This window comes from Sinocyclocheilus rhinocerous, unplaced genomic scaffold (assembly GCF_001515625.1).
Source record: "Sinocyclocheilus rhinocerous isolate Xijiao unplaced genomic scaffold, SAMN03320098_v1.1 scaffold371, whole genome shotgun sequence".
Taxonomy (NCBI): domain Eukaryota; kingdom Metazoa; phylum Chordata; class Actinopteri; order Cypriniformes; family Cyprinidae; genus Sinocyclocheilus; species Sinocyclocheilus rhinocerous.
This window is the reverse complement of record NW_015624205.1, coordinates 275,877-294,615: the sequence shown is the minus strand read 5'-3', so window position 1 is coordinate 294,615 and position 18,739 is coordinate 275,877. Positions and strand designations below refer to the sequence as shown.

Below are 18,739 nucleotides of genomic sequence, written 5' to 3'. Positions count from 1 at the left end.
CACTACTGCAATAAGCTGCTTTGCTAATTTTTTTTTTTTTTTTCATAGATTCTCACTGTCATCTTAACTATGCTCTGCCATTTCATGTTTTGTTTGTTGTTCATTACCATATAGGAACCCCAGGAACTCGTTTTTTTGTTCATGTTGGCTGTTTTCATTATTATCTGATTATTCATTGCCCTCAGTTTTAAAATATTTATATATCTGGGGGACATGCACCAGGAGCATTAAGTTAATGGTTTTCTTTTTTGCTTTGAGTCCAAAGTTTTGAATGAACTTATGCACATAACTCAGAAAAGAAGCTTAAAAGACTTTATTATATGTGTCCAGTGCATTCAGCTGTTTGAGTTCATGTACAATAAACGTAGTGAAGACAATCTCAGTTGTAATGACAGAGAAGACGTGTGTGTGTGTGTGCATAAACAACTTCATGTTATATTGTGAGTACTTGAGCGTGTGCATCACCATAAACAATTCATTCCGTTCAAAAGAGCATAGGCCATCTAGGAATACAGGAAATGTTAATAATGAAGTACAGTAATGTTATTGTGCAATGTATTTATTATGTTAGTGTTTCATGTGGGAACTGACAGAATCAGGTGGTAAGATGAAGGCAGCAGGATATTCAATGTATCTGTGCCCACATTTGTGACCCTGGACCACAAAACCAGTCATAAGGGTCAAATTTTTGAAATTGAGATGTATATATCACCTGAAAGCTGAATAAATAGGCTTTCCATTGATGTATTGTTTGTAAGGATAGGACAATATTTGGCCGAGATACAATTATTTGAAAATCTGGAATCTGAGGGTGCAAAAAAATCTAAATACTGAGAAAATCGCCTTTGAAGTTGTCCAAATGAAGTTCTTAGCATTGCATATTACTAATCAAAAATGAAGTTTTGATATATTTACGGTAAGAAATTTACAAAATATCTTCATGAAACATGATCTTTACTTAACATCCTAATGATTTTTGGCATAAAAGAAAAATCTATAATTTTGACCCATACAATGTATTTTTGGCTATTGCTACAAATATACCCCAGCGACTTAAGACTGGTTTTGTGGTCCAGGGTCACATTTGAATAACAGGCCAGTCCAAGCTATTTAATGTTAGCTTTTTGTTCATCTATATCAACACTGTATGAACATTCAAATGTGTGCAGACTGTATGCATGCAATCCCACACTTATTGAAGCTTTCAGAAGTTATTGGAGCAAGCACTGATGCAGCTCACACAACACGCTTTAACCTGTCTGTGTTCTTATGTGTCCTTTTGTCCAAAAATGCTGCCTTTGCTTTTGTTGTCAATGCAGAAGATATAGAAATAAAGTTGTATATATTCGTGGTCTATTATCTCTTCACTTCATTAGTGTTCACACTGAAAATAATGGCACTGTAGACTAAGATGGTGAGTCATACATGAGGTGCAGTTTAGCTACATGAAATAACCACTAAACTGTTTCCTGTAAGACTTATGAGCAATTTTTTTTCAGTTGTGATCACAGTGGAACATTTTCTCACCTATAACCTGCCCCCTTACCAAAACCACACTCGCCCCCTCCCCTTCTACCTTTAAAACCCAGGGTAAAGTTTGTAGGACATTATCCAGTTGATAACAGCTTTATCTCAAGAAGAAGAAGAATCTGCAGCTATGCGTCAGTATTGTCTTTGTCTTTTTATTGGTCTTCTGGCGGTTGCATTCCTCCAGTCTGGTGTAATGGGCAACAGTAAGTCACCCTAAAACGTATTTATTTGTTCAGTGGTGTGAATAGAAATGTATATAAAAAAAAAAAACTTTATCAGTGTTGTAAAACTTGTTTCCAAGGGTGAGTTGGTGATCTAATGATTTTTCTTACAATGAGCAATTTATCTGTTAACATTTAGGTGTTTGGTGTTAAAATATTAATAAACAGATTTATTACATAAATGATATTTTTCAACACAGGTGCCAATTTACCATCCGAATGCTGTTTTAATAATTACGGGAGAAAAATCCCCATTGCTAAAATTGATTCCTACATAGAGACAAGAGTGGAATGCTCCAAACCTGGAGTCATGTGAGTTTTAATTTGTCATCATATTCATACTAATTCTAATAGTAAAAATCTATTATACTGTGTGTGTAAGATTTCTGTGTGGAGTAACCGATCTTTTCCTTCGAACAGTTTTGTCACAAAGAGGGGTTATCGTATCTGCGTGGATCCTCAGCTGAGCTGGGTGAAGAATGCCATGAAAGCAGTCGATGTTCGTGATCTTTAGTGATGCTGCTGTGGCCATGACCAACATGCTCAAAGGAACGCTTTTGCTTGGTTCTTAAGTGAAGTATTAGCTCAGTAAACCTCTTTCTGTAATGCTCTGATATTCTTTTCATTATTATCATGTGAGGCATCATGTCAAGTAACTGCATGTTTTGATGAGTTTAGTATTTCTTTTAACATTCTGCATTAAATGCTAAAATAATTGTTTTACCTTTAACTCAATTTTACTGCAAAATAACATGTAAACAGACAACAATCACCCTGTTCTTACCAGGATTACAGGGACGATTTATGATAGTATTTTTTTATGTAGGCTGAAGAAAGAAATTTGCTTTTGTTTTATTCTGTATAACAGCAGTCTTATATGATGTTCTTAATTCTAATAAAATAGAATGCACAACGATGATGAATTTTGTTGTAAAATTACATCAGCATATCTCTGTTATACTGTACATCAGCAACAACGGCATAGCAGAGCTTATTCAAAACAAGATCAAATAAATCAAAACAGAAAAAAGGCATTAAATTGTGACGGAAACAAATTAACATCAGGTTCTTTTAAGGCAATATATTTACTGAATTTTTATATTATACATGAAAAAGGGGAAAAAACTGGTCATTTATTGTATTATAAGTATGCATGTTCATGTTATCAATTCAAGTGTCACTAATTATTGACCTTTTCTGTGTTCATAGAATATTAATTTCCTATTTTGCACTCAAGACCAAATAATTCAACAAGGTCCTTTAAATTAGTGAGGATAGTATTCAGTGCAGCAGACGCAACACAGCACAGACAATAAGTGTTGTGTGACTAAAGAATAGAAAGAAAAAAAAAATACAGCAGTGCTGATGAACAAGGAGAAAATCTTTGGACTGGAGTTCCAGTATTTAGGATTTCAAAATGACTGTATTGTTGCCTGAAATCTTTTCATCAAAATATCTATTACTCAATTGCACATACATTTCCATAAGCCAGTTTGGTCTAAACTGGCAATACTAGTAAGATTTTAGAGCTAGCTGTCCTTAAATTACTCCCTATGTGAAGTTGCTGCATAGACTCTCAGCATTGAACTTTTTCACATAAAGTATTAATAAATTACTTGTGAAAGCAAGATCATTCAAAGTATTACTACTAAAAAGTTCTATTTATGCTAATCCACAGGTTAAGTTGTAAATGATATTCATGGTACTAAGAGAACCTTGTCTGTTGATGTGTATTTAAAGGGGTCATATGATGCTTTTTTAAAGATCATTATTTTGTGTATTTGGTGTAACAGAATATGTTGATATGCTTTAATGTTCAAAAAACACATTATTTTTCAAATACTGTACATTAAGTGGGGTAGATATGTGGGGGCGTGTTAGAATGAGCCGTTTTAGGGGGGCGTGGCAGAGTCTTAACTTTGATAAAGAATATCTCTTTGGATTTGAGACTTTAGTCTTTGCAACTTCAGGGATCTTATCTATGCACAATCAGCTTGTAACACTCCAAAGAGAAAGGAAAACTTGAAATCGCATCATATGACCCCTTTAAGTTCCAAAAGAGTAAAAACCATGACCAGTTATACTTGATTATTAAAGCATGAAAGGGCCTCAAATAAATCCAACGAAATAAGGGTGACCCAGAGACAAGCCTACGGATATGAGCATTCTTAACTTCATATTGGACATTTTTAAAAGATCACCATAGAATTGCATACAGTGTCTTTTGTATAATGTAGAAAGTGTTGGTGGTGGTGTCTTTTAATAGCACTAGTTTCTCACCTCAGAGCTGTCAGCGGAACACTAGAATGTGTGGTCGGCCGCTTATGCCAACAATGACCCTATATCACCTTCAGCTGCATTTCCTGTGGGAGGCCATATGCTGCTCATTGTTTTTAAACCAACATCACCTGTAATGTTAAATGGAAAACACATTTCTAGTAGTGGAAGCAGTCAGCAGTATAGTCTTGTAAAAATTCTTTAAATGTTCCACCTTGCAGCAACAGCTTGGGAAAAAAACCCGAAACATGTTCCGAAACATTATTTGTTTGTTGAGCACTTCCCTCTGTAATTCAAATAGACTCACAATGTCAAATATGTAAAATCGATTTTTTTTAGAAGACGAACACATTAGAATATACAGAGGCTGACTTGACGTAACAAATATCGCCATCTGCTGGCACTGTGTTGATCAAAATAAGAAAAGAACTGGGATATACAGCTTTAGATACTATTTGAGATTACAAATTTGGTGTATTATTTCCTCAGTATTTCTTTCATTTGAAAACCAAAAACATTTTGTATAAAGTTTAATGCTCCACATATGGTATGCTTTGTCAAATGACACTATATATAGGATAGTGAACAACCCAGCGGGCACCTTGATATCAATTTGACATCAATTATTAGTCAAGACTTGATCAAGATGTTGTAACATCATTTTAAATTCAGTCTGGATGGCAATTTCTTCCAGTGGTAATTGGGTGAAAATAAGAAGTTAATCTCACACTGACATTGGTTTAATGTATATGTTGGCCAATATGTTTGACGCTCAGTTTACATCAAATCAACAGTGTCAAGTTTTTGATGCCAGTTTGATTTGTATATTTGACCTGTTTTTTAAATGTCAATACTTTTTCTAACTGTACTTTTACTGCAGAAGAATGCATGCAAGCATACAGCAGTAACCTTGATTTTACTGATAGTGTCATGATTCCTACACAGCAACTCACTTATGCAGTATTAGCACCATATTTGTTATTTTACCACATTATTTGAATCATTTTAATCATAATTTCATGATTGATTAAAGAAACTCTTAAATTGTTTTTGTTCTACTTTGTAATAATTGTCTTATATTACACACTTAATTCCAATAAAGTACAACATAACACAAAACCGACAAATGAATATCCTTATGAATAGTTTTGTAAAATTCTTGTTGTACAGCAACAGCATCGCAGAGCTAATCAAGACAAGTTTAATTCAATGGCCAATCAAAATCTAAATTAAACGATTTTCTTCTGTCTACAGTAAAAATGGTGAAAGTCTCAAATGTTTGGGTGCTGTTAATGCACCTCTTTAAAGCATTTAAATTTAAATAAAAGAAAAAACATGAAAAATGTTGTTGTCAGTGTCAAATGATAAGGTAGATTTGAAAAGCCATACACATGAGTTTCTTCTGCTTTGCACTTTAGAATAAAGAATTCAGCAACAGCATCCTTTAAAGTAGTTAGTCTAGCAAAATAATGGAAGTTATGTGTTCTTCGTTTATTGCGTGCTAACCTTTAAGCTTAAGCTTTGTTAAGTTACACTCTATACATGATATTTAACACAATTACTGAAGGGAAGCATGTGCACCTGTGTTGTCACTGGCCCTCTGGTTTGCTTTGCTCAATCTTCTGCTTGACTCCAGCACACTTCAGCGTGACGTCTCTTCAACATCTCTAGTCTCTGCTGCAGACCTTCTCCTCAAAGTCCTGCAGCAGTGTGGTGTTTCCCAGCAGGCCACAGCGCTGTTGCAGCTTAAGGTTGTCTGCACGCAGGCCGTCACGAGCCTGTCGGGTACGTGTCAGCACTTCACGTTTATGAGCCACCAATTGTATCTGCCTTTGCCAGTTGAGTGTGTTTGACGTTATTCTCCATCTGCATGAAATACAGCTTCTCTTTCACGTGGGAAATGCCCTGAGGTTGTGGGACAAAAAATGTGTAAAAATAAAATGAAACCATATAGGTTGCTAAATACAATGCATTTTTTGGATAATGGTGAACTTATTATGTAAGGTCCTTATACTGTATAAGCTATATTATATGAATATTTCAAAAGACTTCTTGTGTCCAGTCATGCATTAAGCTGTTTAATTACTAATATATTTATATACAATATATAATAATATTACCTTGTTTTTATATAGTTTTTATATAAATTGATATATTACCTTGTTGTAATTATATTTAATTAATTAAATATATTAATATATAATACATTTTTAACATGCTCCTGATGACCACAAAAAAATTTTTTATTTCACTCCTGAAATGAGGTGGACATAAATTACATTTATAAATAATAAATAAATAAATAGACAAACAAACAAATTAACTAATTCATTAATTAAAAAAAATAACTTTAATTTCTCCGATGTTTTGGTGATGTTTTCAGGAAATAAATTTACCTGCACAGAGCAGGCAACCTTCCTTTTCAGCCTAAGTGGCTTCTCACTGCGCTTCTTCAGCTTGTCTTTAAATGTCTGGTTCTCTGTTTTGAGTTGCTCAAAGTCCATCAGCAGCAAGCCATCAGCAAGCTCACGTTTAGATTTAAGTTCTGTCTCAAGCTGACATATTTTGTTCTTGAACTTGATATTGTTGAGACACAGATGCCAGCTTGTCTTCCTGCTTCAGTTCGTTTTCTGCTTCAGTTCGTTTTCCTCCCTTTCTGTTATCATATGTTGCCCAAACTCGGTTTCAGCAATCTGTGCTTCGCTTGTCTCAGCAATAGACACGTCTTCTACCAGCTGTGAACCCTGCTTGACCACATCATCCTCAACACCTTCTGAGATACTAGGAGGTTCAGTCATTTCAGTTTCTTCCTCCCCAACCCGGGCACTTGCTGCCTTGGTTAGATCCTCAGACAATTCAATGTTATTTTCTAAAACAAGACTTTCTTCATGTTTTAATTCTAATGACCCCTCTTCCATTTTATATAATTGAATTTACACAAGGTTCTTTAAAAAAAATTGTATTAACCTAATAATAATGACATGCAATTTCTCTAAAATAACCACCGTTTAGCTCATGAAACACGCTGGCCTAAACTATTTTGTGTCAGTACAGGAGTGCGTGCTTGTTGCCATGGGCACTCACAGCGAGAGCCAATCGCAAGCATCCGCCGTGTCCTTATTAATATTAATGACACGAAGCGACGTGACCGGAGATTCTTCACTGCGCATGCCCTGCCCCAAGCGACTGCTGCTTCCAACAACAAGCGGTAGTAAGCAATATGGCCGACCTAGGGAAGAAATACTGCGTGAACTGCCTGGCAGATGTTACGAATTTGCGGATTCGCTGTGCCGAATGCCAAGATATTGAACTTTGTCCGGAGTGCTTCTCCGCGGGTGCCGAAATCGGCAACCACAGACGATGGCATGGCTATCAGCAAGTTGACGGCGGGCGCTTCTCGCTCTGGGGTCCCGAGGCAGAGGGAGGATGGACTAGCAGGGAAGAGCAGTCGCTGCTCGATGCCATCGAGCAATATGGATTTGGTAACTGGGTACGATTCTCAAATGAGTCTATATCGATGCGGCTTTAATACAATTATGTTGCATTGCCACATGTGCACATCAACACAAAATGGTCATGTTTAGTCAGCAACAAATTATGCATTGCTGACTTAAGTAACTTAGAGAAAATAGTTTGTTAACAATCAAGCAGATCCCCTAGGTGTGTGGTGCATATTGCATTTAAGGATTATTTAACCCAAAAATGAATCTCAGTTTTGGTCATTCATTACAGCTGGGTGGACATAAATTACATTTATAAATAATAAATAAATAAATAGACAAACAAACAAATTAACTAATTCATTAATTAAAAAAAATAACTTTAATTTCTCCGATGTTTTGGTGATGTTTTCAGGAAATAAATTTACCTGCACAGAGCAGGCAACCTTCCTTTTCAGCCTAAGTGGCTTCTCACTGCGCTTCTTCAGCTTGTCTTTAAATGTCTGGTTCTCTGTTTTGAGTTGCTCAAAGTCCATCAGCAGCAAGCCATCAGCAAGCTCACGTTTAGATTTAAGTTCTGTCTCAAGCTGACATATTTTGTTCTTGAACTTGATATTGTTGAGACACAGATGCCAGCTTGTCTTCCTGCTTCAGTTCGTTTTCTGCTTCAGTTCGTTTTCCTCCCTTTCTGTTATCATATGTTGCCCAAACTCGGTTTCAGCAATCTGTGCTTCGCTTGTCTCAGCAATAGACACGTCTTCTACCAGCTGTGAACCCTGCTTGACCACATCATCCTCAACACCTTCTGAGATACTAGGAGGTTCAGTCATTTCAGTTTCTTCCTCCCCAACCCGGGCACTTGCTGCCTTGGTTAGATCCTCAGACAATTCAATGTTATTTTCTAAAACAAGACTTTCTTCATGTTTTAATTCTAATGACCCCTCTTCCATTTTATATAATTGAATTTACACAAGGTTCTTTAAAAAAAATTGTATTAACCTAATAATAATGACATGCAATTTCTCTAAAATAACCACCGTTTAGCTCATGAAACACGCTGGCCTAAACTATTTTGTGTCAGTACAGGGGTGCGTGCTTGTTGCCATGGGCACTCACAGCGAGAGCCAATCGCAAGCATCCGCTGTGTCCTTATTAATATTAATGAGACGCAGCGGCGTGACCGGAGATTCTTCACTGCGCATGCCCTGCCCCAAGCGACTGCTGCTTACAACAACAAGCGGTAGTAAGCAATATGGCCGACCTAGGGAAGAAATACTGCGTGAACTGCCTGGCAGATGTTACGAATTTGCGGATTCGCTGTGCCGAATGCCAAGATATTGAACTTTGTCCGGAGTGCTTCTCCGCGGGTGCCGAAATCGGCAACCACAGACGATGGCATGGCTATCAGCAAGTTGACGGCGGGCGCTTCTCGCTCTGGGGTCCCGAGGCAGAGGGAGGATGGACTAGCAGGGAAGAGCAGTCGCTGCTCGATGCCATCGAGCAATATGGATTTGGTAACTGGGTACGATTCTCAAATGAGTCTATATCGATGCGGCTTTAATACAATTATGTTGCATTGCCACATGTGCACATCAACACAAAATGGTCATGTTTAGTCAGCAACAAATTATGCATTGCTGACTTAAGTAACTTAGAGAAAATAGTTTGTTAACAATCAAGCAGATCCCCTAGGTGTGTGGTGCATATTGCATTTAAGGATTATCTAACCCAAAAATGAATCTCAGTTTTGGTCATTCATTACAGCTGCACATTATAGAGTTTCTATAGAGAGAACAAACTGTACTGTGCACTATTACTGAAAGCACTGCCTTTGTTATTCATTAATATTTGCATAGCTTATTTGCATTAATATAACGTATTAAGAAATAATATTAATGTTTGAGTTTGTAACTTTGATATTATTATGACCTGTATGTTAAAGGCTTCACCTAATTATGAAAATTCTGCCATCATTTACTCTCCCTCATGTTGTTCCAAACCCATAAGACTTTCGTTCATCTTCGAGGCACAAAATGAAGACATTTTTAATAAAAGCTGATGAGATTTCTGTCCCTCAATTGAAAGACCAAAACTTTGATGCTTCGAAATGTTCATAAAAACATTGTAAACATACTCCATATGAATCAAGCGGTTTAATCCATGTCTTCTCAAGAGACAGAGTTGCCATATTCATTTGTGTTTTCAAGATGAACAACATGGGTTTGCAACAACATTAGGGTGGGTAAATGACAGATATAAATTTCTGGATGAACTAACTCTGTATCTTTGTTTATTTCTGTGTGTTAGGAGGATATGGCAGCCCATGTGGGTGCATCACGCACCCCTCAGGAGGTCATGGACCATTATGTGAGCATGTATATCCATGGGAATCTGGGCAAAGCCTGCATCCCTGACAGCATCCCCAACCGCGTGACAGACCACACTTGTCCCAGCGGAGGTCCGCTGTCTCCTAGTTTGACTACCCCTTTGCCCCCATTAGACATATCTGTGGCGGAGCAGCAGCAGCTTGGATACATGCCGCTCCGTGATGACTACGAGATCGAATATGACCAAGAGGCTGAGAAACTCATCAGTGGCCTGTCTGTAAACTACGATGATGAAGAAATTGAGATTGAGATGAAACGAGCCCATGTGGACATGTATGTGCGGAAGCTGCGTGAGCGCCAGCGACGGAAAAACATCGCTCGTGATTATAATTTAGTGCCAGTCTTTCTGGGACGGGACAAAAAGGATAAAGAGCGAGAACGACCAGGTGGAATAGGCGGGGTTGGGGGCATAGGTGGAGCTGTAGGACTGGGAGGTGGTACCTCCGTTATTCCGACAGGGTCGCTGGGCTCCTCTGTAGCAGCAATGCCGAAACGCAAAATCACCAAGGAAGAGAAAGAGCAACGGACGAAACTACGGACACTCTGCCAGTTCATGCCACAACGAGAGTTTGAAGAATTCTTTGATAACATGCACAAAGAGCGCATGCTGCGGGTGAAAGTTCGGGAGCTTCAGCGTTATCGACGGAATGGCATCACGAGACTCGACGAGTCGGCCGAGTACGAGGCGGCACGCCACAAACGGGAAAAACGGAAAGAAAATAAAAGTATTGCTGGGTCAAAGAGAGGTAGCAGTGGTGGAGGAGGAGCGGCCGGGCTTGGAGGAGGAGTTGGAGCAGGAGGTGGGCTTGGCGGAGGTGGAGGAGTCAGTGCCATCAAAGAGGAGGGGAAGGACAGTGAGTTCTCAGCCATCGAGAACCTGTCTGGCTTTGAGCTGCTGTCCGATCGGGAGAAGGTACTGTGCAACTCTATGAACCTAAGTCCCACACGCTATCTGACTGTCAAGACTATCATCATCAAAGATCACTTACAGAAAAGGCAGGGCATTCCCTCGAAAAGCCGCCTACCCAGCTACCTGGACAAGGTGCTGAAAAAACGGATTCTGAACTTCCTGTCGGAGAGCGGCTGGATATCCCGAGAAGCCTCCTAACCACACTGTCCAAAGATTTGGCTGTAAAAATAATGACTGTAAATATATTTTTCTACTGTTTTATATTGCATCTCAGAAAAGCCTGTGAAAACAAAATGACTGTAGGCGCCACACTACTGGATGTGGGCCTTCAGTCAGTCTAACATGTCTGCTTTTGGTCTCAGATCTCCTCATAGGAACATAAACATGGTTATAGAAGGTACTTAATCAGTATCCATAGGGAACTTTCCAGTAAGTTGTTCTATGTAATACGTCAGAATATAACACAAAAACCCATTGCCCCACGTTAAAATGCCTCCATTTTGAATGTGGTTTTCAGTGGTGTTGAATGTTCCCTGCCAATAGAGTATGAACAGAATGTTTAATGTTGGACAAAGCAGATCTTTAAAATTGGTTCTGAGTTTCTTGTTCTGTAATAAGAAGGAAACTAGGTCAGGTTGCCAAAAGTCTAAAGTTCCTGTGTTCTAACCTGAATTTGCCTGTTTTAGTTGGATATATTCTGTTGTGTCAATTGTGGGAATGTTGAGTCACATGAAGCATGCGCCATACTATCTAAATGTCTGAAGTTCATGTTTGATTATTATTATTTTTTGGAGTTAACCTTTATGAGGTTATGTTACATTGAGCATGTTTCAGAGGCTCAAGTTAAATGGCACACACCCCGGCTATATAAAGTATTAGTTTGATGCTTACATCAAGCTGATCACCAATGGAGAATATTTACCACGATGCTCCTGTTTCAAGAGGGTATTATTCTTATTTGTTGGGTAATGTGAGGGATACAAGTCAATACAGCATCAACGGTTCTCATCTCAACAAGTTCACAGTTTATAAGCTGAGACTGAATGTTATAACTACATACTAGTTTTTTAAATTTCCAAATGCCTTGACAAAATCTTCATGCAATACCAAATCTTAGATTACAACTGTTACTGAAACATAGTTTTCCATTATTTTTAATGTTATTATTGACTGCTTGTGTCTACCCCAAAGCTGTAGAAAGCTAAGAAAAGCACTGTTCACAGAGGCCAATGCAAAGGTTTCAAATTTTTACAGTTTTGAAATGTTTAATATATTAACAGTCAAATAGAACTGATAGGCACAGTATAACTTTAAGACATTTTTTTTCTATGTATACAATATTGGAAATTACTGTGTTTGGGGTAAATCTGTTGTAAAGGACAAGGTGGTGGTCCTCATCTGCTTTTATACCGTCATTTTTGCCCCAGACATTGGTACATATAAAGTCCCATAAACAGTCATTCATAGTTGAATATGCTTATGCTGTGTGCCTTGAAGCATATTTGCCCTGGTTGATGCTTTTTATTCCTTTTGCTTGTAATTAATATTATATTTTAATATTAAATTGTACCACCTCAAAAATGTACAAAGATTAAGGTTTATATTAGGTTTTATTTAGGCTCGATTGTTTTTCTTCACATTTCTATGATAGATGTAACTACCCCACACAATAATATTTGACTAAAGCCATTAAAAGTAGATGGGCACAGTTGTACTTGGAGAGAAACTCATCCAAGACATATGTAGGATATTGGCTGTGTGACCGTTTGATAAATGATGGATGTAGGCATGAAGACACTGTGTTATATCTCATGAAACTAGGAATAAGGATATTATGAACCAAATGTGTAACTGCCTTTTTATTTCATTTGTATAAAGGTGCTTACATTTTCAGGAAGGGTTAGTCTTCAGGTTATGCTTTATGGTTGTAGGAAACAGGATCACTGGTTAAAGTACCCAAGCCATTATTCAAGACTAGTTTAGTCAACCAACATTTAATTGGTTTTGAGGAAAAATTGACCAGTTTATTTAAGGGTTAATATTTACACTTTAAAAATCATTCACTATGCTATTTTAGAGAATATAATTATTTTTGTAAAGTAAAAACTAATTTGAAAGAAAATGTGAGCAGAGATATGAGAATGAACATGACATCACAAAAAGACACTATTGCAAGTTCATTTTTATAATTTTTAAAGACAATGTGACATTTAAAAACGATAAGTTTTTTTTTTTTTGCTTAGTTGTCATGAATGTTCTCTGGTTAAAAAGTCCATTTTGGAAAGATATATGTGAAAATGTTGAGTATGTGGAAAGTATTTTATTGCATATGTCATGTTATTTCCTACTTTGTATTAAAGTGTTGAAATATAACCTTTTTGTCTGTTATTAAGCAAAGAAAATTTCACCAAAAATGACCAACAAAGGTGTAAAAATGACTACATTTTTAAAAGAGGTACATGCTTTATTTGACAGTTGTCTGCTTGTTCACATACTAGATGGAAAAGTTGAATCCAATACCCTTTTAAATTTGACGTTCACATTTTTCCATAAATTTGACGTTCATATTTTTCCATGAGCACGGCATAATTCTATTCATATTACAACCACAATTTCTAATGACTGATTTCTCAAGTGGCCTTAAACGGCCATCCTTTTCCCCAGATCTTCACAAAAACCCCATCAGTAGTTATTACAATCAGTGGACTGAAGTGTGATACTTCATCAGGTTTGCACACTATGAAACTAATGGTGAAAGTTAGCAAGCACAACTGCCAATAGGCAAATTATTGTAAAATTATACATTTTATTTTTGGATAAAATATTACTTTAAGTCCTGTAAAGAAGACTAATTATTCTCTCATACAAATGGAAAAATCTGCATAACACTGACAAAAAAAGTGGAATCTAACAACTGCTGTAATAGACATCACCAAACTGGTTAAGTTCTTCAGTAAAGTAATTAATGTAAGAGCAAATAAGTATAATAAGAAAAGATGTTCAACAAGGTAATATGCTGCAGTGTTTCTTTAAAAGCTTTCGATTATTCAAAAGCTTCCGTTTCTTTGGATCTCAGACGTCCCTGGAAAGGTGATGATCCTCCAGAGAATACTGATGCATCCAATCAAAGATTCTGTTAATCTTCTACCTCATACACACTCAACTCTTATATTATACCCAATAACTATTTTTTTACTGAATCATTATTAATCACAAAGATTAGTCTGGCATTGTCCCTCAGTTGTCAATATATTGGATTTCACCTCTCAGAGGCACATTTAACAAAAACAAAAAAACAGTGGAGCCTAAGACCAGCTAACTTACAGAAACCGATCAGTTGACCAGGCAATAACCCATCATAGTGTGTAAGACCAGTTAGGGGGCTTTGACTACACCCACCAGAGCTGGCCGTAGAGTACGACCGTGCAGCTTGTAGCCTACTTTAGTAACTACAGCTATGGTACCTGCCTCCTTGCCCTCCATAGGTGCATGAAAGACAGCCTCATGCTCATAAGGGTCAAACTTCTGACCATCAGGGTTAAGCTTAACAAGACCGTGTTTTTGGAAGACCTTTTGGATCCGCACCTCAGTCATTACAAGGCCGTCATAAAGATTTTTCAGGTGTGGATTTGCAGTAGATATTTCAGTTTTTGGTACGCTTTCTGTTGCCTTCTCCAAGATGTCAGCCACCTCCAAGAGATCTTTACAGAAGCCCTGGATTCCTGAGAAAAGAGATGGGAGTTAAAACATTTCACAAATTGACCAGATCCAGAAATGTCTGTTCATAAAAACTGCTTATAAAATAATTATAATAGCTTACCATAAAGCTTAGCATCATCAATCATCTTTTGACTCCTCTGCCTAAGGTTCTCAGTGTCTGCTAGCGCCCGCTTGTATTTATCCTTCAGCAAAAGACAATTAACAAAAAGATCAGACAATGAACTACAAACAGCATGCTGATTTTTCAAATCCAATTTCTTTTTAAACTGCTCCCCTCAACAAAGATAAAAGAAAAACACTTATTTGCAATGTTTTTTTCTTAAATACCTGCAATAATTTGTTTTAGTATTCTAGAAACTCAGCAGATTTATGTTGTATAGGAATATTACAAGGAATAATGACAATATGTTGGATTAACTGTAATGATTAATCTGAATGCTTCACATGTAAAGAAATGACTAGGCTGGTGTAGAGACTCAAAGTCACATCCTGAGTAAGTCTGGTACACTTTACAGCTGATTTACAGGCAAGGAAATCCTCTGAAGATCACTAATCTGACACATAACCCTGCTGACTGCACTTCTTAAAAAATAAAGCTATTTGTTTAAACAAATATGAATAAAAATGGATAAAAGTGTCCTCAGTGAACTTCAAGGGCAATTGAAGGTCAGGCTGTGCAGTGGAAATTACATGGTTATGAATAGCAAGAAAAACTTTTATTGTCAGTTTGTATGTAAATTTTAATCTAGAACTTCTATACAACAGATGCTAAGACTACGAATACAGCAATACCGTAACATCTTTCAGCTGTTCTTCCAGTTGTGTCTTTTCTTCTATGCAGGCTTTCTCAGCTGCACTGGGCTCTGGTTTCTGAGTCCCATTCTCTTCTTCGGTCCCAGGCCCTGAGCTTTTCTGTTGGGCGGCTGTGCAAAGGAGGCGTGGAGTCGCCCTGAGAGAAGTTAAAAGATGAGAATATTCACCAACAGATCCCTTGCGTTACAGGTTATATACATTGTGATTATGCAACCAATCTATGGTAAGAGATGTTGTGTTTGCTGCTGTCAAACAGGTTTAAAGGATGAATTCTCCCAAAAATAATTTTATATTTTTTCAAAAGCAGGTTTACATAATATTAGTAGAATATCATTCTTTACCATTATTACTGATCTCAATGGCACTTGCTCGGATGGCTAAAGACCCAACTGAAGTACACAGTCTGAATCTTTGCTCAATGCTCATCTATGGGCTTTTGTGTGTGTGTGTGTGTGTGTGTGTGTGTGTGTCTTTTATCCTTTTTGAAACTTGAAGTTGTGATGAAATGGAAGTAAACTATTCCTTCCGTACTGTGACGTACATCCAAATGTAACAGATGATTGAGTGTGGCAGGCACTCAAAAATGGAGAAGATCCAGTTATATTAAAAAATAAAAAATAAATAATAATAATAAATTAAACGAGTGATGAATCAAGATGAATCATTGACAAGATCTATGATATGCATTTAAAAAATAGTAACAGTAATATTATTAGTACATTTTCATTTCATGCTGACTTTAACAGACATTGTCATTATGAACAATCATTGTATGTAAAGACCAGTAAAAAAAAAAGTTCTAGTTAATTTAAAATATCTGCTTCTTTATGGGTAACAGTCAAACCTGAATGGGTGATGTAAGTTTTACTTTTGAGTATGTAAAGAATTTAACCTTAAACTGGTTAATTTTATTGTAGGATATATTTAAATAACATGGGATTCTAGATACCTATGACTGAAAATCATATTTCCCATGTTACAAAAACAGCATTCTTCCATCTTAGAAACATTGCCAAGTTACGAAACATGTTACCTGTTTCTGATGCAGAAAAGCTAGTTCATGCATTCATGACCTCTAGACTGGACTATTGTAATGCACTGCTAGGTGGTTGTCCTGCATCTTCAATAAAAAAGCTACAGGTGGTCCAAAATGCAGCGGCTAGAGAGTCCTTACCAGGTCAAGAAAATACGCCTCTGCTTCACTTACTTTTCTCAACATGGTGACAGGAGAGCTGTCAGTCAATATATAAGAAAACAAAGTAACTAGTGTTACTTATTTGAAAAATAAACTCAGATATTTTCTTGTAAATTAAAAAGTAATCCATACTTGATAAAAGTATGAAAGAACATACAGAACTACCACATTTTGCTATTTTGCACATTTAATTATTTTATAATTGCTGTTAATAGTGTTCATCGTCTTTTTTATTACGTCTTAAATTGATTTTTCCGTACATTTCTGCCATATGTACATTAATTGACAGTCACCACTGATAAGCTACCACTAAATATTGTAGAAACTTAATTTGCTGTAAAGTTGCTTTGCAATGATTTGTATCGTGAAAAGCGCTGTACAAATAAACTTGACTTGACTTGACATATCAAACTAGATCTGCAACTGGTTAAGAGATCGTCTACACCAGGGGTTCTCAAAGCTCTCCATGAAGTACCCCAGCACTGCACGTTTTGTATGTCTCCCTAAATCTGACACACCCACTTCAGGTCTTACAGTCTCCACTAATGAGCTGATGAGTTGAATCAGGTGTGATAGATGAGGGAGACATACAAAATGTGCAGGGCTGGGGGTACTCCAGGACAGGTTTGAGAACCACTGGTCTACACTAATCATGAAGTGAAACAGTGGCAGTACAACAAGTATACACTTCAGTAACTCTTAGTTTTAACACAAGCACGTGTTGGAAACAAGTCTTTCATTGCCATGCCAACTCGGGGAAACTATTTTCAAAGGCTTAAGGAGATTGAAACCAAAATCCTGAACTCAATGGAAAAACGTTCTGTATGTAATATGCAATTATATGGTAGCTGAAAGACAACAGAAATTTCACTGAGAAGCAACTGTAATCCCATGTAACTAATCTGCAAAGTATCTGACAGGACAAAAAGACAATGCTGTCTAAACACTGTCACGTGAAGGCATATAACACTGAGGGTCCTTCAGCATCAATCATTCATTAGTGAACAGCTCACGCAACAGAAGGATCATTCATTTTTGTCAAAGCAAAATATTTATCCAAGCATGGACATCAACTACACACAATAACAGTGCTACGAAAACCTACCTTACAAGTGAAGGGGACGCTATGACAGAAGAGCTCTGTCTGATCGCACGCACACACCAGGTCGCCATCTTCACTCAATGTCCACGCACGCTGAGTGACCTGCAGAGCGAGGCTGTCTCATTCGACCAATCGCAGCTCCTGTTCTTACACGCTTGCCTTTACACGACCAATCCTCGGTGTAGTCAAAACTGACGTAATCCTGTAGTTTGGTTGAGAGGAAGGTCGAAACATTCTGCACGTGATAAGGGACGGCGTGTAGCCGGCGACTGAAGGTTACACTTTTATTACTCAACGCCGAGCCTTTACATCACTCCAGGTCCATCGATTCAGAAAACACACACGAATAAATTTAAAACCTGCTGTCGAAATTGCATTCAATCAGTATTGGAAGACTCGTGTTTACACTGGATAATGTAAGCCTAAGGAAAATGTAGATGCAGACATGTAAACATTAACAGAAATTCTTGTACAGTGGTCAGACTTCATGACATGAGTGATTGAAATTTCTATGAATTAAAAAAAACAACTAATTTTATATTTACATCATGTATATGTTTAATTATCACAATTTGAATTTTACTGTTATCAGTCAATATTTCGAATTAAAGTAGGACATGTTTATGAATTTTCTTTCAGGTTTTAAAGCAGACGGCTGACATTGTTTACTCTTTAAATTTAGGCCAGTAATCCTCTGACTCTCAGTCAGCCTAATCTGTCTCTTGGACAATAAATCATCTGAGAGATTGAGGTAAGGAAATCCTAATTTGTGTCCTGATTTAGGCTTACAAACAGCTCCTGCTTGCATAAGGATTTTTTTCCACAAACATTTCAACCCAGAATGGTCTTCATTACGCCTCACGTTTGACCTGATGGCCCTTTCTAGGTCAAAATGTTGTCATTAAATAGGAATGGTAAGCACTGTACCAGTGTTTTATAATTTTTTTTCTATGTAGATGGATTTTAGCCACGTTCCTGCATGCTTTCTGGATATGCATATATTATTTTGAAATTCCTATTTGTAAGTATGTCAAAGTTTCAACTTTTTTGCTAGACTTTGGGTTGGTAGTTGGTAGACTTGTGTCTGCTGACTTGTATTCTTGTGTTTTGTGTTCTAGCACTCTTTCTGAATTTGAGGAAATAT

At 37.1% G+C, this 18,739-nt stretch overlaps 3 protein-coding genes and 1 pseudogene across 4 annotated transcripts; 2 read left to right on the top strand and 2 right to left on the bottom strand.

Moving 5' to 3' along the window:
• The first annotated feature begins 1,045 nt into the window (after positions 1-1,045).
• LOC107739426 (C-C motif chemokine 8-like) lies at positions 1,046-2,662 on the top strand. The gene is made up of 3 exons (XM_016551532.1): positions 1,046-1,733; positions 1,952-2,063; positions 2,172-2,662. The coding sequence occupies exons 1-3, from the start codon at positions 1,658-1,660 to the stop codon at positions 2,263-2,265; spliced, it is 282 nt and encodes a 93-aa protein (XP_016407018.1). The 5' UTR covers positions 1,046-1,657; the 3' UTR covers positions 2,266-2,662.
• A 2,955-nt stretch (positions 2,663-5,617) lies between these two features.
• LOC107739491 (coiled-coil domain-containing protein 96-like) lies at positions 5,618-8,004 on the bottom strand (annotated as a pseudogene).
• Positions 8,005-8,705: 701 nt separating this feature from the next.
• On the top strand, positions 8,706-14,061 carry LOC107739399 (transcriptional adapter 2-beta-like). The gene is made up of 2 exons (XM_016551505.1): positions 8,706-8,990; positions 9,776-14,061. The coding sequence occupies exons 1-2, from the start codon at positions 8,721-8,723 to the stop codon at positions 10,961-10,963; spliced, it is 1,458 nt and encodes a 485-aa protein (XP_016406991.1). The 5' UTR covers positions 8,706-8,720; the 3' UTR covers positions 10,964-14,061.
• Positions 13,209-17,748, bottom strand: LOC107739410 (grpE protein homolog 1, mitochondrial-like). 2 transcript variants are annotated; one of them, XM_016551516.1, is made up of 4 exons: positions 17,599-17,748; positions 15,278-15,434; positions 14,586-14,667; positions 13,209-14,487 (listed from the first exon to the last, which is right to left on the bottom strand). In XM_016551516.1, exons 1-4 carry the CDS (start codon positions 17,664-17,666, stop codon positions 14,141-14,143), a joined length of 654 nt encoding a protein of 217 aa, XP_016407002.1. In that variant the 5' UTR covers positions 17,667-17,748; the 3' UTR covers positions 13,209-14,140. The 2 variants fall into 2 exon arrangements, with proteins under 2 accessions (XP_016407002.1, XP_016407007.1); XM_016551521.1 differs by lacking the exon at positions 17,599-17,748 and adding an exon at positions 17,550-17,593.
• Positions 17,749-18,739: the final 991 nt, after the last annotated feature.

What these genes read in the sequence shown, in the direction of transcription:
- LOC107739399 (XM_016551505.1), top strand. Translation starts at nt 8,721, where the DNA reads ATGGCCGACCTAGGGAAGAAATACTGCGTGAACTGCCTGGCAGATGTT. An exon ending in AATATGGATTTGGTAACTGG is followed by an intron (nt 8,991 to 9,775) that starts GTACGATTCTCA and finishes TCTGTGTGTTAG; the next exon opens with GAGGATATGGCAGCCCATGT.
- LOC107739426 (XM_016551532.1), top strand. Translation starts at nt 1,658, where the DNA reads ATGCGTCAGTATTGTCTTTGTCTTTTTATTGGTCTTCTGGCGGTTGCA. An exon ending in GTCTGGTGTAATGGGCAACA is followed by an intron (nt 1,734 to 1,951) that starts GTAAGTCACCCT and finishes TTTTCAACACAG; the next exon opens with GTGCCAATTTACCATCCGAA. An exon ending in TGCTCCAAACCTGGAGTCAT is followed by an intron (nt 2,064 to 2,171) that starts GTGAGTTTTAAT and finishes TCCTTCGAACAG; the next exon opens with TTTTGTCACAAAGAGGGGTT.
- LOC107739410 (XM_016551516.1), bottom strand. Translation starts at nt 17,666, where the DNA reads ATGGCGACCTGGTGTGTGCGTGCGATCAGACAGAGCTCTTCTGTCATA. An exon ending in AACAGCTGAAAGATGTTACG is followed by an intron (nt 14,668 to 15,277) that starts GTATTGCTGTAT and finishes CTTTTGCTGAAG; the next exon opens with GATAAATACAAGCGGGCGCT. An exon ending in TGATGATGCTAAGCTTTATG is followed by an intron (nt 14,488 to 14,585) that starts GTAAGCTATTAT and finishes CTCTTTTCTCAG; the next exon opens with GAATCCAGGGCTTCTGTAAA.